The following is a 25,587-nucleotide window of genomic DNA, read 5'->3' as shown; positions in this document are numbered from 1 at the left end:
TTGATTTCAAGTTCAATTAAACTTTAATTTGATTTCACTTTCAAGTAAAATTTTAAGTCCAATTACATCATCAATTTAAGCCACAAATTTAAGTCCAACATTGTGGTCACTTTCAAAGTCGATTTCAAGTTCAATTTTTAATCTTAAATTTTAAATTCAAATTCAACTTCAATCTCAAGTACAATTTCATGTTCAATTTTAAATTGAATTTCGAATAAAATTTGATGTCTAGTTGCTTGTGGTCGATTTCAAGCCTCATTTGACTCCAATTTCAAATAAAATGTCAAGTCCAATTACAGCTTTGATTTCAACTCCGTTTTCAGATCCATTTTTATGGCCAGATTTCTTTTCCGATTTCAAGTCCAATGTTATATCCAATTTTAAGAGCAATTAAGTCTAATTTGATTCCGATTTCAAGGAACTTCAGCAACGATTTCAACTCTATTTTCAACTCCAATTTCATGAGCAATTTTATGTCTAATTTCAAGTAAAATTTAATGTACGATTTGACCAATTAAAGTCAAATTTGATAAATTTGAGTAAAACTTTGAGTCCAATTTCAGCAGAAATTTCTTTTCCTAATTCATGTTCGATTTCAAGTCCAATTTCATCTCCAATTCAACATCCGAATTTAGGTCCACTGCACTGTTATGATCACTTGCGCGTCCGATTTTAAGTTCAATTTAAAGTCTAATAAAATTCCAATTCCAATTTCAACAATTTCAATCCACCTTTAAATCCCATTTCAGGTTTAATTTAACTCTAATTTCAAGTGAAATTTAGAAGTTACAGATTACAGGTTCGACTTCAAGTTTAATTGCAACCAATTTCATGTTCTATTACAACCCTGGTTTCATGTCTGGTTTCGTGTCTGATTTCAAGCCCAATTTGACTTCAATTTCAAAGAAAATTTTAAGACCATTTGAAGCTCTGGTTTATACTCAGTTTCCTAGTACAATTTCTTGTCTGATTACAAGACAAATTTAAGTCTAATTTAGCTCTAAACTCAAGTACCGTGAACGTACCATATTCTGCGCAGTTAAGACATTTTTAAGATTCTTCCGCTATTCTAAGTATTCTAGATTTAAATTAACAACGTGGATAGCCTCAATGTGTAGTGCTACGGTCTATAATATCTGGTAAAATATATGGGAATCATAAGACGACCAACAATTGAGTATATTTTTCGTTTTCTAAATTTATCCACGGTGCCTAATTCTGCGCACTTTCTTGCCCATGTTCCTAATTCTGCGCATGTTTGCTCCTAATTCTGCGCACCCAAAAAGTGAAAATAAATTCTCCTGCCATGCTGTTTATGTCTTTATACGCTGAAAGCACATCAAAAAATCCGACATTAGCCATTACCATAATGAAATCCTTCTTGTGCTGTCCGGGTGGCGAAGGAATATTATTATCATTTTGATTGCCTCATTTTAAATATTTTATTCTCGATAACGTGAAGGGCGAATTGATTCGGGTTTTCTGCATACTGACCATTACACTGTAAACTAATACTAAAAGCTGTGTTTTCACGTAGAAACCAATTCCCCACTCTCTGACAGCCCCATGAGGTTGGACAAAAAGGAAAAAAATAGAAGACATGGTTTCATGAATTGGCGCTCGTAGGTTCGGGCCCCGAGACACAGCACAGGATGCCAATCAATGCAAGTTAAAAATTCTTCTTGAATTTTCATACCCCTATACCTCAGCCATTTGGGTGAGGTTGCGTATTCTTTCGCGATTTCTTCGTAGGCTACATTACTACGCAAAATTTGGAACATGAATAAAAAATCTGTGCCTAAATCTGCGCATTATTGCATCGCATTTTTCTAAGGAAAGCAATGCATGCAATCACTCTTTTTGTCTAAAACATGACTAAAACTAATTACTCTTTCTAATTATGCTGGGTAATTTGATCATTGCAAAGAACTTAGATCGTAAATTTGTTACTTTTCTAGAAGGACAATCTTAGCGTTGGTGCTAATGACGATGTTTTCTGTCATATAAAATACTTTCAGTTTCTCGTTAAATTATTTCGCTCTCAAATATTATGGCCCGTTTGTGAATAATGGCGTAATATTCAACAGACATTTATAAAAAAATAACGAAATGATCATAGTTATGCACAATGTTAAAAAATACTTATATAAAGAAAAATGCGCAGAATTAGGAGCGGTCACGGTAAAATTTTGATGCAATTTCAGCTCCAACTTCAACACCGAGTCTGCTATCATATTTAATTTGAATTCAAATTTTATGTCCAATTGAAGTCTGAAAAAATACATTGATGGAATACAATAATGCCTTCTTCATTTCTTATTTTCAAAAAAAAAGCTTTAGGTTCCTTGAGAATAAAAGAAATGTCGTTTACATACGATACAAAATAAAAAGAAGACATCCCAAATGAAAGCCTTGAGGGACCCCCTCCCCCCTTAAAAGTGACTTGGATTCCAGTTCTTTGCGTTAAATTTAACTATCTGTTGGCGATTAGTTAGTTTTATACGGTCCAAGCCATTTCAGTAACCCTGGTCCTATTCCAATTTTTTTGAAATTTAAAAAGCAGCGTTGGTATTTCAATGCGATCAAATGCCTTGCGTAAGGTCGGATAACGTAAAATTATAAGCACAATTTCAAGTTCGGCTTCATGTTTAACTTAAAGTACAATTTCATGTCTAATTTTAAGTGCAACTTCAAGCCCAATTTTATGTCCGATTTCAAGTCCAACTTCAGGTTTAATTTAGTTCGATTTCATTTGAAAATTTTCCCTTACAGTTCAGTAATGTCAATTAAAACTTCAAGTCAAGTTCAAGTAAAATTCCATATCAAACTGAAATTCCAAAAAAGTCCAATTACAGCTTCGATTTTAAATCCGTTTTCAAGGCCAATTTCATGACCAATTCTATATCCGATTTCAAGACCAGCTTAAGTCTAATCTGATGCTAAATTCAAAATAAAAAATTTCAAGTAAAATTTCAGGTTCAACTTCAGGTCCAATTGTATGTATAATTTCAAGCTGGGCTGCTGGGTTTTTATGCCGCTTTGAGTAACATGTTGCTCTAGGCGGCTTTTCCCAGCCAAATCAAATCTTCATTAAGACAGTTTGTCGGATGAAGCAAATAAATAAATAATAAATAATAATAATAATGTCCAATTCTATGTCTAATTTCATTCCAATTTCAAGTTAAACCATAAATTCAATTGTAGCTCCGGTTTCATATCCAACTTCAAGTCTAATTTGAATCCAATACCAATCCAATTTTAAGTTCAGTTCTACGTCCAATTCAAAGTCTGTCTATTTTGGAAAGGTTTTGCATGGAAAATAATAACGTATATATCAAAAGCAAGAATGGATTTGGGTTTCACGATTAAACTTCAATCAAAAATTCTTAAAAATATTATTTTGTATGCGTAATTAAAAAAATCTCTTTGTTTGTTTTTCGCCCCACCCCATTCATTTGTCTAGCATAGGAAGGAAAAAAACTTTAAAAAATATTTGTAATGACCTTAATGAAGTATATGAGACATGGCAATGGTCCTAAATTACTTCCCTGGAGAACTCCAGGCTGGTATAAAAAACGGTACGTTTCAGCAATTTACAAGCAAAAACAATTCAGCAAAAACCATTTACAAGTCTGTCAAAAAACTTACATCATTAGTTAAGATATGATGCATTGATATACAATGCATTCGAAGTTTATCTATCAGGAGATTTAATTTAATTTGATTTAAAATCACACGTTCATCGAACCTTTATGTGCTAAATGCAATAATCAATCAACCCAGCCAGCTGCTGCTGAACCAATAAAATTTGAGAATTTGTTATAATTGGCCTACATCATCGACGTATACGTGTGCTGCTGCTGAGCACTATATTTTAGTACCACCGACAAAACGCATCCTCCCGTAGTGTCCGTAATGAGTCAGCGCAGTGTGCAGTGCAGCGCCGGTCAGAGCGTTTTATGTTCCGTTAGAAAACCACTCCCTCCAGAGCCGGAGCCCGGCCAGGTGCCCTTAATTAGTGTGCTGCAAAATCGCACATTCGCGTGAAATTATGCGCGAACATTAACCGCACACTCGACTGTCGACGCTCGACGGCCGGCGTGGCGCGGCGCAGCCGGACGCGCTCTTCAGTGTCAGTTCAGTCTGAAGATGCCGTAAAACTTCAAGAAGGTATTAAAAATAAACTTACAAATCGCTTTCCCATTAAAGCTTGTGACTTTTTTTTGCGCTGCGTCCGCGTCCACAGTCGCACAGTGGTAAACCATTTCCGATTTAATATTCACCGTTTTCCATTCCCGGCCGGTCCTCGGTTGTCTCGACCGGGTCCAGAGGCCAGGTGACCGTGAAATTCCATGCTGACTTTTTATGTGCTCGTCTCCCTTTGTCAGTGTGTAATGGTAAGGCCTGCATTTATGATTATGAAGCTTTTCTGTCCGGCACTCTCTTTATCCGCAGCAGCAGCAGCAGTAGAACCGGTAGCCGGCGAAAAGTTACGTGCCGCTTTTATGGGGTGCTTTTTTCCGTATTTATTTTTGCGAACCACAGCGGCGGACTGAGTCCTCGCTCTCTCGGAATGCTTCCTTTTCTGCTTCTTCTGCTTTTTTTTCATTCTTCTTCTTTGACGGTTAATGGGGGCAGCTTTGGAGTGCAACAGCGCAGCGCCTGCCTTCCATTTTCAACGCGATAAGCAGCCGGCCTTCCTGCCCGGCCCAGGCATCCGAAAACTAATGAAAAAATGAACCTGCTTCAATCCACTCAGTGGTATGTTGCAGTCTTTCTTAATTGTTTTAGTGGAACTTTTGTTCCTCATGTCTATCGGATCAAACCTTTTTGTGTTTGAGAATACTAGCTTTTTCCTTCGGAAAAAGGCCAAACCGATGCGATGTCGATGCGATTCTAGTGCGCCCGGTCCGGCCTGTGCCACCAAAGCGGATTAAGTTTGCGTTTTCGCTTTTATAAGTCCATTTCCGCACCGTGAAACTGAGAAATTGTTAAATTCCTATTTAAAATAATAATGTTAATGGCAATCATAACCGTCGAGGGGCGATGATGCTAATCATGGCAGCAGCAATTCTGCTGCGCCCGCCTGGCCAACCGGCCGGAATGCCGATATAGGTTAAGCAAAGAGTTGGGATTTGCATTTATTTTCGAATGCTTTTGCATAAACGGACTCAGCACTGGCTGGCTGGCTGGCAAACAGAGCGTCCGAGATATAGGCGTGCTTGTGGTAAATTAATTAAAGCCTTTCGAGGAGCTGTCGGATCATGCCGCAAAGTAATGTCTATCAAGTTGATCCGACAGACCGGCCGGTTTTACACGGAGAACATGGAAAACCTTGTGTTCTCTGCCAGAAAAAGAGTGTACACCGAAACAGGGTAGGATGTAATCCTGTGTAGCTGACGATGGAATCACTGGTTTCGTTTTTTTTTATTTTGCTTGCCACAGAAAATCTCCTCCGGATGTAGTACAATTTCCGCTCAGGCCGGGCCGGTGGCCGGCACGGGTTAGAGACGCGAAGGAAAAATGATTTTTTTTTCCTACAGAACCTGGCCTCAGCTCTTTAGCAGAGCAAAAAGCTTCTCGTATTTTCATGTAAATTCTGCTGAGACAGTTATCCTCCGATGCACTGAAGCACGGGATGTAACCGTTTGAGAGATTAAAATATATTAAATTTCTACCAAACACTTGGCGAGCTGTGTGTGACCAGGTGCTTCTGCAAAATGGAAAACTCCCACTGGATGGGAAGAATTAGTGGCTATATGCAGCGTAGAATTTTTTGCTAGGTCACTAAAGAGTACATTTTTGATCGTAATTTTATTGAGTAAAAGTTCTAGGATAAAATGATGTAATAATTTAACAAAAATTCAGTCTAAAATTAACGTTATAAATTCCCACGCTGAATATCCTCCCCTCCGCTCGGAACACATATTATAAAACAATTTAATATCACACACCTAGCTATTCCGAAAATGGGTAAACAAATCTTGAAGCTCGCACTTGGCAGCACCTGCATCGAGCTTCTCACTCAGGGAGAATGCCAGTAACCGCAAGCCATCATCGTAGAGGACCATGCTGCCGGGACTACCGCCGTTTCCGAGCTCTGGGAGCCAATCCAATCCAGAGCGTTTTTTTTTTCTTCTTCTTTTCGTCCTAAACGTTTACCAACCAACATGGACCAGAAGCAAAAAAAAAATGAAACGAGATTCCATGCTATCACTAACCAACCAGCATCCAACACATGCACACCTGTGCTGCGCTGTGCTGTGCAGTGAGTTTCTCCTTCTCCTGCTGTAGGTACGACCGGATCCGGATCAGACGAGCGGGACTACTACAATCTTCATTGTAAATTCGTCTGCTCTGCTGGCTGCATTGGCAATTCAGAAGCACCAACTGTGCTGGCAGCTCCAGTTAGACACCCGGCATCAAGCTCTAGAGCTTGAAGGTATTATCCAGAAATGAAAAAGGACTCATATCTCGAGCGCAGACGGTACTTTCCCTCACCCTTTCTCCGTACTCTGGCAAGCAAGTTTTCCCTGCCACACGTTCAGTCTCTCTCTCACCTCCTGATGCGCGAGGTTTGGTGTGATAGATGCCTGTGTGCAGTGTATGCAAATTGTGGCCAACCTTCCTGTTTTGGCTTCTTCCGCCTCTGCTCTCGTCGTCGTCGTCGTCGTCGTCGTCGTTGGAGTGTGAATGTGCGTCCGGCCGCGCGCTCTGGTTTGACTTTTATGACGGTACTCGGCGATTGTTGATGATCCATGAGCTGAGCTGGACGCCCTCCGGCGAGAACAAAAGCAGTCCGTCGTCCCAGTCGCAGTCGCAGTCGCAGTTCTTTCCTTTCTCCGTTTGGTGCTTGGTCAAAAATTGGAGGGTGGAAATTTGATTTCTGCTACTTTTTCCCATTTTCACCACCAGCCCGGTTGAGCACTGAGCCATTCACGTGTCGATGTCAATTTGCAATCTGTTTCTGGCCAAGCACGGAGTGATGCTGACCGTACAATTGTTTGCAAAGGAAACGAAATGATAACAGTCGTGTTCCTTACTGTTTTAGTGCTTGCTCTGCGTACCTGAATTCAAGTGAATTTTCCAGACTCAATTCACTGCTAACAGGAACAAATGCCTTCTCGAAAGTCGTCAGTTGGCAGATGAGCAAATACGGAATCAATTCGGAACATTTCTATCAAATTATGACTAGCCTGTGTTTGCCAAAAGGTTAGATGGATTACGGAAAAATTGGTTTTCCACTTCGGACAAAGGCAATTCCCCAGCCGCACACGGAACTTGTTGCTCAAGTAATTTCCACTTTGAGTAGGTTTTCCAATTGAATTCCGGTACTTGGTAAATCTTCCGGAAAAGTATCGGTTTTTCGACGTCTGTCGCACTCAATCTAAATGCAAATACCACCGGTTTGGTTGACGTCTCGAGCGGAAACAACAACGATGATGATGATGGCTGCTGGGTTGGGTTGGGGGTGGAGCGGTGGTTGCGACAAAGTTGCCTAACCACAGATATCATTGTCCTTGAAGTTTTTCCGCCGTCGTCCTCCCGGGGGGCTACGGCGTGCGGCACCGAGATCATTTAATTGCTCTCCTACAAATGGCGTCCCCTCCACAGTCAAGGGCACTCAAGGAGTCCTCGCGAGAACAATCTCGGTTCGGGGATAAAGGAAATGGAAATTCACTTCTTTTACGACCTGTTCTTATTAAAAATTCCGCCGTGCGAAACATCTTCCAAAACCCAAACCAAGGGAAGGGACATGGGACCGAGCACGGAGGCACACAGCTGCCGGCAGCAAGCCGTTATGGCTCGAAGCTTTACGGGACGATCGGACGAACGGATGGGCGGTTGCCGGTCGTCCCGAAAGGCTTAGCCTGTGACAGTTGGAACGCGCTTCGGGTACGATTTTCATAAATATTTGAAGACGCTGCTTTCTAACTTTTATTTCCGCTCCCGCTGCTGTTTCCATTTTGTTTACTCTCCCCGCCTCCCTTGGCGCCCATTTTGGCGGTTCCCAGAAAGCAGGTGAAATGCTGCCGGTTGTTGTTTTTTCCACTGATTTCCCCTGAACCGGCAAAGATGGAACAAGTACGGGCATGTTTGTTTGAGATTTTTGAAGAAAATTGACAGTTGACAGTTGACAGGATTGACAGAAGCAAAAGTGTCAGCACTATGTTTTTTAAACAAAAGCTCTATCACTTTGTCGTCCCGCAGGAAAAACCATCCCATTGCTCATCAAAAAAGTGCCCCCAACCATGGGTGAGCAGCAAAAATCGCAAAGAAAAACAAAAGAATTTGCCACGACGAAGACGGCAAATCAGAACACCAGCCAGCAAGCAGCAGCGAGCGGGTGGCAGAACAAGTTATGCAAATTATGATTCGTGCACTTCTCGGGTGTTGTGTTTCTTTTGCTCGGTTTGTTTGCCAACCTTACACTTTGTCTTTCTCGGTGTGTTGTACGTACGTACACGTAGCCTGTGGTCTGACTCCTCCCCTATTTGAATTGGCGCAAACCTCCCTCCCCCCCTCCTTTCCTGGGGAGGAGGAAAGAAGCATCAAGTAACAAGCTTGTTAGCTATGTTTGACTGATTTTTGCTGCCAAAGCTGTGTGCCGTTTTAGAAAAATTTATCATAATTGATTTCTCTCGTGAGCCAACCTCCTACAACCGTGAATCCTTTTGTTTCGTTGTTTTTTCCCTACGTGTGGACTGATTCCGTTACAACGGCACGACGAAAAAAAAACGCTGATGACGACGACAGACTCGTTGCTCGTCACAATCAATCCACCGGAGGTCCCTTTGGGTTTAAATTGAATCGAATCGACCCGAATTCAAGTCAATTGATGTTTACGGATTCGGGCCGAATTGCCACCACCATCATGTGTGTCCGTCCGTGGGTTTGCGTCGTTTACTGGAGCGTGAGCAAGCTTGATTGCCGCAATCATGATTTTTATTAGCAACGATTTAACTTGAGGCTGCTCGCTCGGTCGTTCGAGCGCGGGGGAAAACACTTTGTATTTGTTCGGTTTCCGAAATGTTCTACGCGCTCAAACTGGGCCAGTTGAAAAAAAAATTGTCTTAGATAAGCACTCTGTCCGTTGTTGGTTACATTAATTCTCCGCCGGCGTGGTTCTAATTCGGGCCCGTAGTTCGGGTTCAGTTAGAGCGAACGGCATCAGTGATAAAAAAGGGTGCAAAACAGAAGCACCCAGACCAAGCGAAGCCAGTTCTGTCTGGACCATCTGTCTTGGTATTGCGACCGGACTGCCGAACGGCGTAAGTGATGTGGAAGGCAAAATCAGTTAGTCGATTGGATCCAATTGAGAGTGATTTCGCGGTTCAGGTCGATCAATTTAGGTTAGGAACAGACGCTAACGGAGTTCAGGATCAGCTGTGCTTTGCATTCAATTTTCGCTCTGGTAAGAGTCATTCTTCGAGACAGACACCGGCAGACAGGTAAACACAGTTTCTGTGCTCCGTTCGGGTGTACATAAATTAGAGCTGCAATCTGATTCCTTTCTGGCCACAACACAAGCAACCGAGAGGATGGGTAACGCAAATAATCCCCCGAAACGAGGGATGGTTTTCGAAAGACGCTGTCTCGCAAGTTCGTTTTCCTTCCTAATGAAGGGACTAAGGAATGAGTCCGAGGGATCAACTCGAAGTGTGGGATTTCAGTCAGGATTTCAATTAGGAAATGGATACATTTGTCGAAAGTTTATGGAACCATGCTCAGTCGAGGTTTTCCTGTTGTGGGGTGCTTAATTGAATTCTGGCTTCGGATTTAAATCCTAATTAATTGTAGTAAAGATCACAAGGCATACACCTAATAAAATTTGTGTGAGCAAACTCAACCCAACGCAACTGCCTGGTCGGAATGGCTGGCGCTCTGCTTCTTATGCTGGAAATAAGTTTTCCCTCCCATTCACTCCCACCACGGCAGGGACAGGACGGAAAAGAACAATAACAGTAGCAATAATAATTTGCCACTCGCTGACATGCACACAGTGCGCTCCTTCTGAAAGACAACAAAGGCGACGAAGTTTGCAGACTCGCCGCCGAAAAAGTTCTTCTTGCAGCGTGTTTTGGCGAGAAAACTCTCGTGTTCTTATGATTTCTCATTTGTTGACTGTGTGGCGGCACGGCACGAATGGGGTTGGAAGCATAATAATCACAAGCCCGAGGAGTCGCGCGATGTGTCGCACAGATGGGTCCATTTGCCCGCGTCGTTGTTGGGTTACTAGCTTTAGCTGCCATTGCTCCGGGAGGTAAATGCGCTTTTGCGCTAGAGCAAGCCAGGATATTTACGAACCTCTTCGAGGTCGAAGCAAAGAAGCACGGAGAAGCCGCGGAGGTTAATGTTCTTGTTTTGAAGATGACGCTGTTTGCCAATTCGTTCCAGTTGGCGGAGAAAGATGATGATGATGATTATCGTCGCCATCATCATCATCATCAGCATAATCATTTGACTGCTGGTAGTAATTGTTTCGCGTCGCACATGTGTGCAAAGCTTTCTGGTAATTTTTATTAATTACGCAGTTTCCGGACTTGCTCTCTGTACCGTTCGTACTCGCGCGGAGCCGTTTTGTGCCAGTGGTGAGCCGAAGCTAGCGCCACAGTGTGCCATATGCACAGCATTGGAAGCATGATTGAGCTTGTTGGCTAAAGTGGGAAGTAAGTCGCGATAACGCGCTTTATCTGCCTTTCAATGCGAGCCTGCAGCGAGTAGTTGCGAGAAAAAACAATCTGTTGCGGAAACAACTCAGCATGAGATTTGATCAAATTTATGTAAATTGACAATGAACCACTTGACTCCCCTCAACGCGGCTGAAACCAGTTTAAGACCTTCACTTTCCACACCAAACCTGCACAGGTTGTGAAGTCTCGTTAGATGAAAACAAAAAAAAAACGGAACTCATTACGACCACCACAAATGCGTTTACTATCACTTCCTGCTGCTGCTGCTGGCTGCTGACGGCTGCTGCTATCTCAGTCTAATGCCGCCACATTAATCTGACTCCGGTAATTGTACGACCGCTCTTCTTTCACATTCGTTTTTGTTTCTATTTTTTCTCTGTGTTCCAACCAAGTCGGAGTGGCTAGTTGCGTGAAATCCGTAGGTACACTGAGCAGCAGCAGCGTTCCATACCGACCGACCGACCGACCGACCTTCAGTTCAGTCAGCCGCGCAGTAGCGTGGCTACCATAAAAAAGCAGCATTAAAATTAAATGGATAAATTGAAAAATTGTAGAAGAGAAAATGAATAACGATGGGCAATCTCAGTCAGCAGGGTGGGCAAGGTGGCTAGCTGTGGGCGCGCAACTTTTGCGTACCACCTCCCCGCCCGGTGCGGTGTGCGGTGGGGGTCATTCGTCAGTGCCCCCCGGACTGAAGTGCTTTTTCCTACTTGTGTTTTGATATACTTTACCTACGTAGGATTTCAATTAAAATAATTTTATTATTTAGCCCATTGATGTGTGTGCTGCTTTTTACATGAACATGCATTAGGGAGCCAGAGCAAAAAAAGGCGTTTTAATTGTTGCAGTAGTGCCTAGTGCCAGGTGCGGTTGTGTAAGGTAGTTGAATTTGAATGATGAGATTACTCTCTTGATACCCATATAAACAAGAAGACACGAGAGAAGAAGAAAACCCTCTCCAATTAATTTGAAACTTTGAAACATATGGTGGCTGCCACAAAAAAAGTTACTTGGTTTATAAATAATTTAATAACCTACTCAGAATTTGTACATTATCGTGATTGAAATAATAATTATGATGGAACTAGAATAATGGCTACATATTAAGGGCCCTAGCTCATACAATAGTGAACTGGTTCTTAAACAACTCGTTTACTGGCATACCACCGTTTGAAACTGTTGATATCACCGTCAGTTTAAGAATCATAATCATAAGTCAGTATCATAAAACAAGCGTCATTAAAGAGTATAAGGCATAGTAACGGTCATAAGTTACTACCTTGTGGAACTCCTAATCGATTGCAAAAACTGTACGATTCAGTAGAGCCTAGCCTTACTGAGAGTTTTCGATTTATTAGGAAACTCTTGAGCCAACAGACAAAAACTCAAATCAAAAACTCCTAGGCGATTCAGTTTTCGAACTGCAGAATAGAAGACAATTTGGTGGTGTAATGCTATTCTGATACCTACACACTCTCGAACGCCCAACCAGAGCCGGCGTTTAGGCTGGCAAATCTGTGCAGTCACACAGAGGCTCGCGCTTGAGGGGTTCCCGCACGATGCTGACTAAAGAAAAATGTTTAAAAAGTTCTAGAGGACAATCCCTGGCTGTGTACAACACAATTGGCTGTTCAGAAGTATCTGCTTAGTTTCCATTGATTCCTTTTCTCTTTCATTTAAAGGCAGACTGTAAAGTGTTTAAAAAAGTCGATGAAATTAGGCCTCGCTGCTTTGGAATGAATCGTTCCATAATGTATCAAACGGCTCAGCTTGCACGTTGATTGTTAATGGATGCTTCGACCAAATGGGCACTTAACTCTCCAGATGGTATTCTATCCATTTGTTTTTACAGAAAATGGACGATGTTGTAATGTCCGAGCTCATCAACCTCTTTTGAACCGGTTACGATTTGGGACATATCCCGAAGAATTTGCGGAAAGTTGGTGTTCATACCTAAGGGCGATAAAAAAGAGAAGAGCATGAATAAAGCTCTCAGACTAATAAGTCTAACTTAAACACTTCTTAAGTTGAAGGACAAAATCACAGACATCCGCAACGAGTTTTGTAAGAGCTCTCAGTTGCATGGAAATCAGGATACATACCAACACGGTAAATTTACGGAAATCCCACTGCACGGTGTAGTGACGTTAATTGAGAAATCAGTCAAATATCAGGAAACGGCACTTTGTGCTTTTCTTGATATTGAAGGAGCTTTCGATTACACGCCCTTCGTTTGAATGAATACGGCTCTCTTTCAAAACGGAATCCACCACACTACAACGAGTTAGATTCAAGCCATGCTTTCGAGCAGAGAAATCACAACATCACTGGGAAATACGTCGGATACGATTTTGGTGATCAAAGGATGTCCACAACGAGTTCCCCTCCCCCCTTACTTTGGATACTGGTTGCCGACGCACTCCTTTACAAGATATCGCATCTTGATAATGAGACTATTGCTTAGGACGTCGACGTTGCTTATCGTCAGAGGAAAGTTTGACGCAGTACTGTCAAGTTGTTTGTTAGGAGCTCTGAACACCGCCATGTTATAATGCTTACAAGACGGGCTTAATATAAGCCCCACAAAAAGAGTGGTAATATCATTCACTAGGTAAAGCAAACATACTAATATTTCTCGTATACTGATTGGTGTCAGGACAAGCTTCAATAATGAAGTCAAACTCCTCGGAATAATTCTGGTTAAAAAGTTAACTGAGCTGCCAGCCTAGATTATGCTGATAAGAAAGCCTCCCGTTGAAATCAAATACAGGGTTGTAGACTAAACAGTTAAACAGTTTATCAACCGAAATCCCCGTAGCTAAAAAACTGCTCAACTCAACTCGTAGTGAACTACGCACAATCACAGGACTCCTAACTGGACACTGTACGCATCTTCTCTGCAATTACGGTGCTCTTACTTTATGTAGATATAACTTCTTCGGAATTGATTTTATTAACCATGTAGTACCGAATCGGGGCACAAGATTACAGCTATCTGACTCAACAACAACTCAACAAACAATGGGTATGGTCAGACTGTCTGTCACAGTGACCTTTTTGCTCTTGTGGCATACAAAAAAGCTTCTCTGCTTGGTCTGCACTGGGTCTCGCGCGTTGTAACACCAGCTTTGCCTCGTAGCGTCTTTCTGCATAGCCAGCTCGTGAGCGGCCAGCTGTTCGTGCGAAACAATACATGGTGTACGAACAGGGTTGGTAAATGTACTGGTTAGTGACATAAATTTGAAGACATTGCCATGTCACTTGTACAGAAGCATCGAAAACAAATGCTAGAACAACGAAAACATTTTTTGTTCTTCGTGTTGTCGCTCTTCGGCATGGTAGAGAATTTGCTACCACTCGTACGACACTCTTTTGGGATGCTCTTTTGCTATTGCACACGTAAGCACAACATACAGCTTTCCCTCAAGCAACGGGGGTTTGAATAGGAACGTTCCCAATAAGGACGCCTTCGAATAATTTCACTCAGGCGGTTAATTTTCCATTTCTATTGATGATACCTACTGGTAAAAATATAAATTTAATGCCTGAGAAAAGTAAAATTACACTGACATGTATAGTTTAGTGCTATGTACCATAACTAAAATTGAAAACGAACTCTACTGTATCTATTCTTAGCAGATCCTAAAAGTAGTGATCAACCGAAAAAGCTTTTCCATACTATTCCAAATATAACTGTAAGCATAAAAGCGGCGAATGCATGTCATTTCTATGACATTTTGTGTGACTGATCATCGCACGTAAGAAAATTTTTGCTGCGAGAGGTACCCAGCTAGCACCAACTCGTATATCAATGTACGAAAACTATCATAAATATCTCCTAACAAACTCGAAATCGTAACTAAAGCTGGATAAAGTGGGATCAAGTTGATTTTCTGTCGTATATAATGATAATGACTGACATACATACGATTTTCAGCACAAAATCGTTTAGTAGTACGGAGCGATTCGCGCTTAATCGGATATTATCGTATATAAATACTTATATAGTTGTAACGCACAAAATTCTTCGTAATCACGTATATCGCCTCCAAAATAGTACGGATATGCCAATTTTGCGCATGAAATACGATTTATTTAGCTTGTATATCTGTACGTAATGCAGATTTTTACCTTTTTTATACATATGAAAATGCTAGCTGGGTAGACACTGTCGATACAGAGACGGAGTACGGAGCGATGGTACGGGTTGAGAGTTTGACATGGCATTGCATGCTGGTAAATGTATAGAAAAAGTGTCAATCGTTTCAATCCCTGTGATACGAATTCACACAGAAAACTTGCAATGTGAATTTAAACAAACGATACTTTTGACGGCCTTCGTCAAACAAGATTCAAATAACCAACTGGCTCTTAGATCAGTACAGTAATTCTCAGTTGTTACTATTTGAAAAGGACCAGGGAAGTTTGGTTTTGGGTCAATACTTATCAAAAAATCATAAAAGGAAGTCAGGGCAAATGAAAAATTGACAAATTTCCAGTTTTAAACACATTATTCATGTCTAATCGCAAAAGAATCTTAAATATTAGGTTTAAACTAATATTGTTTGTGGTTGAAAATTTGAACTCTGCAGTCTATTGATCATTTAACTTAATGTACTAAAGTGATCGTGGCTATGTATATTCTGATAAAAGGGGTGGGGGTGTCCAAGTAATACACTTCCATAACTTTTAGTTACTGCAACCTCTTTATAACCAGAAATAGTCACACATAAGTTTCTACAACAAAATGTGACTAAAATATACTACTAGGGCCATCCCAAATACGGGGGAAAGGTCCTAATAAGTAAACGGTGCGTTTCTCTTGCATTTGAGCGGGTAGCAATTATACAAGCGGTTAGGAGATAAGAAGGGGGTGGTGCCCATAAGTGGGTAGGTCAAAATTAAGAAACAGACTATGTTTCTCTTTCTTTGGAGAGGTATAAGTAGCTATGGGACAGAACGTGTGGAGTGAGCTAACCAGAGGAGAAGTACGTCGAAATGGGAAAAAAGTTTTGTTTATTCGTTTTTTTTACCATTTTGTCATAACTCCAGAACGCCTGTACAGTTCTTCGACAAACTTGGCATATATGTTCGTTAACATACGGGAATAGGCACAGGGATGTTGACAAAAGGCAGGGGTGAGAAACCAAATAAAGAAGAGGTTTGTTTATCTTGCCAATTTTCGTATTGATAATAGGTGTATACAAATAGCTGAGAGACAAGAAGCATCTACATTGACGAAAAAGGATTTTGGTTTTTGTATTATGGAAAATTCCTTTTTGATAACAGATGTGCAAACGGCTGAGAGACAAAGGGACCACAAGTAAAATCAAGCACTCAGTTAGTGGACAACTAAAATGAAATCTTTAAGTTTCATTTAATTTTGCAGATACCATGTTCTAGTGGAACATGCGAAATTATTTTTTTGTCAAATGTATAAATTGAAGACTGAATTTTTGATGACTGAAAGCAATGTTTTATTTCTATAAATATATTCAAAATGTTGCACTTCTTGCAAGCAAACGAATTCTGAGTCTAAAGTCGTTTAAGGCTGATAGTGAATTGAATCGAATTTGCAAAAACGTGTTCAGAAAAGAAATCCATTCCATTGACCAAAAAAATTGTCATTTGAACGGCCCAAAGTCTGATGAATATTGCGGGTGAGGTAAAACTTCTCATCCACTGTCTTTTTGATAAAATATTTTTATTCGGTGTTCAAACATTAGACCGAATATTTTTTCTGGAAAATTTGCGATGATTTTTATAGACCAACTTCGTGTGTTTTTTTAGTCTTGACCCTGAAATGCGATCAAGCATATATATTAATATTTTTTGAAACGGTGGTTCTATAATTGTTGAGGGGACTATAGAAAAAGTAATGAAATTTTTTTTTGGAATGGAGCGGAGAGGCTCGCTGGTACTCATGTACCTTTGAACCATAGAGGCACTGGACGCTTTCTGCCAATAGTTGCTTCAAACGAATCAAAGGTGAAGCTCCTTGAGGATTAGAAACCAGAGAAAAAATAAAAAAATGAGTAAAGAAAAGACCATTTAATCAAGCACAAGTAGAGTTATTTGGCGTTTTTTTTTTCAGACATCTACTCGTAATTTGCTGACTACAACATAATATTTTAGCCCTTTTAGTACCAAAATTATGAGGACAGAGGAAAAAAGTCACCAAAAGTCTACTAAATACTAGAAATTAAGAAGAATGTTATTTTCTACTTTGCACATTTTGGCAATTCTTAAAACATTTTTATGGACTGAATTCACGGAAACGACGTGCTTTTAGTCATTCGAATGCGATTATTCAAAGGTAAACCACACAATGAAAATTAAACGCAACTCAGAAATTTGTGAACTCATACAGTTTTTTTATATGTTTGTTGCTCACTAATGCAAATTCCATCAATTTTGATGTTTGTCCATATCTACCGACATCCTCACTCTTGTCAACTTCTCCGTTTGGGATCATCAAACCTAGACTTGCTCGAGCTTATCTATTCCGGTGCACAGCCCTCCTCCCGATTCTAATCGTAAATATCGAACCTAGCCGAAACTGCCACTGCTGCTGCCGTTTCTCGCCTGATTTACAACGGCAAATATCGAAAATTTACAGCCGCTCGTTCGAGAAAACGAAACATGCAAATTCCTCCGAAACGCACAACAAACACTCGCTCGCTCGCTCGCTCGCACGCCCGGATCGTCCACATTTACCGGGAAAAACGTACGGACTGCCAAAACCCGGCCGCCCCGAACCCGTAGCTGTAGGTATCGGAATCGTAAAGAAAACGAGCCCGAAAAAGTGCACATTATTGCAAAAGCACTGACTGGCCCTCCAAACAAACATTAAGCCGAAAAATATAGATTTATGATCGGTGCCCTGAAGTTTGCCCAGGAAACCGATAAACAGTCGAAGAAGCATTAATTTGGTAGGAGGTATTTTCGGTTTTTCGACTGACTCGGCCCGGCCCGGCCCGGTCTACCTGGCCTGACTAGGGTCCTCTTCGCGTGCGACCACCATCAAGGCAACAAACGAAACATTAAAAAATGCGACCCTTGCGCGCCGCAGGTAAAGTTTTTATCGTCGATGGCTGTGTCTCTGTTCGGCTGCTGGCTGCTACGCAGCGAAAAAGACCTTGAAACTGAATGCAAATTCTTCTGCCGCTAATTTGTTTGATTTATTACTGACCAATAAAAAGCGCGCAGCTTTTGCAGGGCCCGACCGACCCCACTGCAGTCTGTGGTGGGGGGACTGCTGCGCAGTCTAATGACAGCTTTTTTCTCGTGTTTCGATAATTGCTAGGTTATGGATCGGACAGGCCAACCGGCATCAGTTTGATTGAAGTTCTATCGAATATTTTTTTACCTTTGTTATACTATATAACAAAGGTTTAGAAATTGGTCGAAAAACGCGAAATAGAACCAAGGCCCGAAGGGCCAAGTGTCATATACCAATCGATAGGGTTCGACGAATTGAGCAATGTCTGTATGTATGTGTGTGTGTGTGTATGTATGTGTGTGCAGCTCATTTTCAATCGCCTGTTTCTCGGAGATGGCTGAACCGATTCAACCGCTATTACTTTTGTTTGAAAGGTATTTATGCCTAGTATATCACTATTTAGTTGTTTCACGGTACGACTTTTCGTTTAAAAGTTATAAGCAAAAATGTGAAAACTACGTGACACGGTTTTTTCCGAAACTACACAACCAATTTTAATGATCTTAGTACCAAATGAAAGCTCTTGCTATCGCTAAACTTTTTACCAAGTTTCATTGAAAACCAATATGCAGTTTAAAAGTTACACTTAAAAAACCAGTTTTCACAAGGTCCAAATGATCGCCTGTTTCTCAGAGATGTCCAAACCGATTTATGCGCTATTAGTTTCATTTGAAAGGTAATATAGCCGGATAGATCACTATTGAATGGTTTTTTGATTGGAATTTTAGTTTGAAAGTTATGAGCAACTGTATACACCACACCAAAATTAACTGTAATATATAATGATTTTAACCAAGTTAATTTCCCTAATTTCAACTATTTTAATGTCAAACGAGAGGTTTTGACACTTCAAATATATATGCAAAATTTCATAAGAATTGCTTTTCCGACCAAAAGATATTAACCCTCGAACACTCGCGCCAACATTTGTAACACGGTTATTCGCGCGCACAATAGCCCAAAACCAAAGAAAACGTGCGCACTAGAGTTTTGACTAGGAAAACTTGGTTTTAAGTTTATCGAACCTTTGGAAGAGTTTCTTGAAATTGAAAGCTCTATCGTATGGTGGAATTTGATTTTTGATTAATCCCCCTAAAAGTGAAACAAAAAAATTATTTTCCTACAGTTTCAATATAACACATTGATGTGTTCTGCAAAGTTTTAGAGCATATTATTACAAGAAATTTTGTTAAAGACAGTAACCTTCTATCTCTTCAATGAAGAGATCTTATTTATTGTATATGAATTTGAAAAATCAGTTTTTCTATTTTAGCTCTTTTTGTAATTGTTGTATGACTTTTTCATGTATTACAAAGTTGTATAAATAATAAAAATACACAACTTTGCTGAACATAGTATATCTCTATGTTTCCTTGTTTACGAACTGTAGAACTTTGATCATAAAAAATACCCTGATTTTGACCCCGAATCACTCGACTACCAACAGACGGATACATTTTAAACATTTTACATTTGCTGGTAGTTTTGCTGCACACAGACACCATTTTTCCATATGAAGAAACGAAAGAAAATTCCAGTTGGGGCCAACTGCGGTACACCTCACATGCTACTTGCTTCGTTTCTGTGATGTCGGTTTATGCTAATCTATTTTCCTAACAATTTAAAGTAATAATGCATTGAATAATTCTGACATTTTGCTCATAACAAGTTTATTGAAGAATATACGTTAGTATATACGTAATATACGATTTGTAACTATATAACAATATGGTATTCAAAAACCTACATATGGTGTACAAAATACAACAACGTGAGTAACCGAAGGTTCATAAAAATTGATGAAATTTATTCAAGAAAACTTTATTGTTGTGAATCAAATAGAATGGCGTTACAGGAAATTATGCTTAGTTTAAAAACCTATTAACTAGATCTTTACTACGCAATGTATATGTTAAAGAATAATATTTCATCTTACAACTTACTTTTACTTGCACTTACCCTCATTAGTAACAACTTACTCAGCAATTTCATGAGAAAAGAAACTATCAAAATTTATAAGTGCTTCTATTTGTTTCAAATTTTGTAAACTTATTCAATTTCCAAAAATTTCATGTAAACCAAACGTGTCGATTTCTATCTCAAATCGCAAGTAAGACGGTATAACAAAGGTTCCTTTCACCACTAGGTGGATTAAATCAGGTTTTTTCGTTGTTGTTTTGCTTTCAGCAATCGACCAGCCACCGGAAAAACCGATCCTAGCGAATTGAATCAATTGGCAATTACATGCGGACCGAAAAGCTGCTGGCTGGCTGGAATACCCCACAACCGGACGAGACGATGGAACACAAAATTGCTCGATGTAATCGTCCGAAATTGATTGATGTTAGTCCCACTCCGTAGGAGGAGTAAACAAACAAATCCGCCTTTTCGGTCAATCTTTCGTCAAATTAAATCAAGAACCGGAAGATTCGTTTGGCTCCCGGCCGGTGCCAGTGCCGGTGCCGGTGGTGCAGGTCACCAATCCGAGTTTCGTTCTTCACCACCATCCATTACAGCTCGACTGCCGTCGAGAGCAAACCAAAATCAGCAAAAGTAAATAAAACTTTTTCGCTACCTACAACTGGCTGCGAGCAGTGCGACGGAAAAGCATCAAACTTTCGGAATTCTAAACTTTTCCCGGCAATCAGGAAAAGTTTGCGTAATGTTCGCCCGGTGTTCCTGTGTTTTACAACGAGGAACCGGGGAACAGTTTCGGTTGTTCCGGCAGTTGTTTGAATTTTCTATTATAACCGGGAGAATCGTGCAACTGCACGTTGCACTTGTTGTGTGCGTCGTCACCCGATTTGATTTCGTCGGGATGACAAGTGGTTGACGTTTCTAGTTCAGAAGTTTTTAAATATGCAGTGAACGTATCACCCTCGACGGACGGATGGCTAATTAAGTTTCCGGAAGTTTGGGAGAAATACCACGAAATCACATTGTGAATGATTCAATGCCGCCATTCATGAATGTTAGATTTTTGATCCGCGAACAAAAGAGGATGAATGGTTGGATTTATTAAATCTTCATCCTCTCCAGCCTCTCGGGTGGAAGCTGAACCTTGTTTGCACTAGCAGAAACAAACAAACATAGACGAATAAAATCGAGTTTTACACGATGTCTAACAATTTCCCTCAAACCTCAAGTCGATCGATCACACACGGCAGACAACCCCGCACCACTCGGCGGGAGCGGCTTTCAATTTGCCATATCTCTGGTATGTTCTTTACAAGTGTTGATTTTTCCTCTGGCCACGGCCAACCCGTGTTTTCCTCAGTCGTTCGTTCCGTCCGTACCGCTCGACGCCGATATTAGCCAGAACAATTTCGAAAGAATCGAACCAGCTTGAAACAAAGCGACGTGTTTGGATTTCAGAATGTGTGGGCGCGGATACCAGCCGTCCCGCGGCGATGCATCCTCTCTCCAGCCATGCTAATTTGTTCCATGTACAGTACGACACACACGGGCGCGACAAGAATCGCTACATAAATTTTCTCATGTTGTACCTGAACCGCCGACGTATGGCAACTTGCCGCTGTGCTGGCTGGCTGTGTCGAGCGCGACAACGAACGAACGGAACGTTCGTCGGATGTTTTGATTATCGACATTTTTTCCTGTCCATCATCTCCGGTACCAGCCCCGCTTTGCCGTCCCCGTCGTCCACCCCGTTATCATCCAAACTGACAGAGAACTTAAGCCACGTCAGCCAGAGGGCCGGAATTTACGCCCACTAATTACTGGTGCCAAGTTATACCTACAGTCGAAGTCTTTTCCAATCAAACAAGAGAAAAATCGACAGGCGAAAGAAAACTCGCAGAAAAAGTGCTTATCGCAAACATCCAATCAACCATCAGCAACAAAAAAAAAGATGAGAAGAAAAACACAAAGTAGCAGAGCAAATATTGGAACTGGGCTTGTTCGGTCCCTTTCGAGTATCACGGACAAACAAGGAATCTAAGTTATCTTCAATCCCAAATCTGTGGTCTATTCAGATCGAACAAAGAAATTGCTTCTTCGGAAGATTTTCTCGCAATGAATGCAAACAACACCAGCGACGGGGTTTCGCAAAGAACCGCAATAATTAAACTCGATGGGCCCAAAATCGGCACCCACAAGCGGGCGATACTATCTTGATGACCCAGACGAGAACCTGGATCCGGGCCGAGCCGAACCGAACCGAGCCGAGAGTGCAAGACGCTGCATTATGCTCAATCATAAGTTTTTTTTTGTGAATTAATTAATTATTTTTTCCGCCTCATTTGCGACAGGGCAAAGCGGGAACTATGCCAAGATTTGCGTTTTTCTCGTTATTCTCGCTACCGTCGGTCGTCGTCGCTGTCGCCATCATCATCCTCGCGCCCGCGGGAGGAGGGTGCATAAGAAAAATGTTCAGCCACATTGCACGCGCTGTTTCTGGAGCGTAATAATTAGTGTTCGCGTTTTGCGAAATACCAGCTCAAGTGGGTATGAGAAATGACTTCGAACCAGTTCGGATTTCTGGTTGGCTTCCAAAATGTCTCTCGGCTTTTTCGAGTGAAGTGGAATTCGACCGCGGTGCGGTGCTTTAAAATACTTTATCGAGATTCAACACGCGGCGGCGGTGATGCTGGTGGTTTGTTGCAGCAGTCACGCATTCGTGTTTTTCTGTTTTTGGTGGGTGAAATTTATAAATTAGTTTTAACTAAACAAAACAAAAAATCGATTTTGAACCAGCTGCCCAGCAAAGTGGCTTTAAATCCGGTTCGATAGTAATCTTCACGTTTGCATCACTCTGCCAACCCTCATCGTTTTCGACTGACACCCTTTTTTTTGTTTAGAGTCACTGCCAATCTCATCAGTTCGGGCAGCTTTCTCGAACCGATAATTATCTCTGCCCCAACGAAAAGCGAAACCCGTCTATTTGAAGCCGACCTCTGTCCGAGCATCCCAAGTCACGCGAACGAACGTTGATGACGCGCACGCACTTACCTGGAAATGAACCTGCCCGTTATCGACCCAACCGATCACGATATCGGCACCGTAGATCGAACCGTCCGTTGAAAAGCCCAGACCCACGTAGCCGAGGGTCCGCGCCTGCACCTCGAACGTAATGTCCTGATTGTTGATGCTCCACAGCAGCCGATAGTTTTCGTCCAAATCGACCGCATGGTCCCAGTGAGCGCCGCTGGCGGCCGGAATTAGGCTAATGAGCGCCACTAGCAGCGGCAGCACCAACCACGGGTTCACTTTGGTTGAATGCATTTTGCGCACAGAAAAAAAACTTGCAGGGAAAACAGTGCACCAATTTTTTTTTTGTTAAAACTTTCCGTTTTCACACTTGGTTTTCGAACAGAAAACACTTTAACATCGGCCGGCTTTTATCGAACTTCACTCATTCTTTTGAGAGGGGAGCTCTCACACTGCACACTCCTGGCACCTGGTGGAAGAAAATTGAAAAGAAAATTATTAGTATTGATTATAATATGGTTGAAAAATATTTAAAGCTGTAGAACTATTAGTCATCCCACAATAATCAACAAGAAAAATATCTACAATCAAGTTTTACAACACCCGATTTTTATATTTTCCAAAGCATAAATATTTCCTATATTCTTGTTAACGAAGATAATTTCACCTGGGAAAGTTTTCGCATCATCCTAATTACAGTTTCATCCCTATTATCCCTTCTAACCCCACGCCTGTTAACTGCGCGTGTGTTGTGAGGGGAAGGAAATCCGTTTTTCAACGAACGACGTTCGTCGTCGTCGCAAGATTTTAAAAAGCCGGTACCGATGACGGCCTCGATCATCGTTGTCGTCGTCGTCGTCGTCGTCGTCTTCGTCATCGTCTCCATCATCATCCACTGCCGGAAAGCAGTATGTACTGCTGCTTTCTCATTGCGCCCAACTAAAACACACAAGTGGAAAGCAAACTTTTCCTGCCAACTTTTCGCTTCGACGAGGATAACATGGAAAACTTTTTCCAACCAGCAGCACCAACCACCCGCCTTCCGGCAGTTCCAGCCCTTCGCACACATCTTTAGCTCTCGAAAAGATTGCATAAAATCTTTACCCCTTTTTTCCTGGTGATGGTCGGCGGAAGGCAGGGTGGGGGATCGACGAGTGTGACATCAGTCTCGAGCCGGGACCGGGGAAACTCAACGCGCGTGAATCAAAACAAAAAAAAAGAAAAAGAAAGCAGATGAGTACATGCGGGATTTTCGAAGTAACTTTCCTCCCGCAGCTTCTGGCTTCGGGAAGCAGGAAATTTGCTGCTGCGGCTCGTAAAAGTCGAAAAATTTGTGCCCCTCGGGGTGGGTCCTACCAAGCTCCCGACGCCGACGCTCCGTTCCCGCCGAACTTTTCGAAGTCGTACACCGAAAACGATGGCACTCCACTCGGTTCGCTCGCTCGGAGACAACAAACGTGTGTAAAACACAAGGATGTGGATTTAATGGAGCCGAATTAGGCAAGATTGCGCATTGGATTAAAAAGTTTGCGTTAAATTCATTTTGCTGTCCCGGGTGCCCCATTACGCTGCGGCGGCGGGGTGGTACTGGTACGGATGCTACACGCTACTACCTACGGTGGGTTCAGCGTGCACCACGCCACCTATCGGGGAAAAGAATCACCGATGGAAAATAGATTAGCGAAATTCCAGCCATAAATTTCGGTGCCAGTAATTGCTTCTTGGAGAAAATGGCAGCCGTCGTGTGCTTGTGTGCACTCGAATTGCTCAGATTCCTTCGGTTATTAGATTTCAGTTATCGGAGGCAGGCACGGAAGCGATTCCGTTGGTTGCTCTTTCGGGAACTAAAGTTCCCGGCTAGGGACGCGTTTTTTTCTGAGTGTCATATCGTGAACAATGATGCTCGCTTAAAATCATCAGGTGCAGCCAGCGATATCGAATTTCCACAGGAGTTTCCACTCGCGGTAAATTACGAACCTTCGTTCCAATCCCCACCGGAGGGCGATCCGTTCGCAAAACGTTCCCCATTTAGAAGCAGAATTTGCAATGCTAATCCTCCCGCTCTAATAATACTTCTGTCGTGTCGGTCCTCGGTGCAAGCCGCCTCCGGGTTTCCATCTGCTCCATATTCACCGACATAGATGGCAGCAGGTGATGAAGGTGGATTCGCATTCCACCAGGGAAGCCCAATATGTGCGTACACCTATATGGGGTTTGATGCGTGAAAGGGAGGTGTAAATATGCGATAATTTAGATTTTCGCAGACTTCGCCGGTGTTCGTCCTATTAACGGTGAAATATTTTCGCCCACGCAAGTCGGCACACAGCACAGAGGAGGAAAAACGATGTTCTCAGGAAAAATATTGATTACAAGCCCCCGACCGGTTGCCGGTGGGGCCCGGACCCGGCACAGGGCAATAAAACTGAACGATAAGGGTTCGCCGGTTCTGCCGGAGCCTGGAGGAAAGCTGAACGAACAATGACGGTGCCATACGACGGATAAGTGCTCAGGTACGCAGCGATTCGTGCCGATCACGCCTCTCCGGCCCCCGCCCTCAACCGCCGTGTGGCAGCGATGGATGGCACAGTAGCAGTCAGTAGGTAGGTGGAAACCACTTAAGTAGATCTCGGAACGATTCGCACCGTTAAAACGGTAACGAAATGCCTCTTTTTCGCCGGAAAATCCTTTAGTCTGTCGATGAGATCCCTCGACGTAGCAGCGGAA

At 42.0% G+C, this 25,587-nt stretch overlaps 1 protein-coding gene across 1 annotated transcript in view; it reads right to left on the bottom strand.

Annotated features, from left to right (window-relative positions):
- Positions 1 to 23,157, bottom strand: part of LOC128735338 (MOXD1 homolog 2-like) — a 55,022-nt gene extending 31,865 nt beyond the window's left edge. Inside the window, exon 1 of the mRNA XM_053829827.1 lies at positions 22,885 to 23,157. Within this exon, the coding sequence (XP_053685802.1) occupies positions 22,885 to 23,157 (273 nt within the window). The remainder of the gene's footprint in view (positions 1 to 22,884) is intronic.
- Positions 23,158 to 25,587: the final 2,430 nt, after the last annotated feature.

This window comes from Sabethes cyaneus, chromosome 2 (genome assembly GCF_943734655.1).
Source record: "Sabethes cyaneus chromosome 2, idSabCyanKW18_F2, whole genome shotgun sequence".
Classification (NCBI taxonomy): domain Eukaryota; kingdom Metazoa; phylum Arthropoda; class Insecta; order Diptera; family Culicidae; genus Sabethes; species Sabethes cyaneus.
Note: the sequence above shows the minus strand (reverse complement) of the source record. Positions and strands in the feature narration are given on the sequence as shown.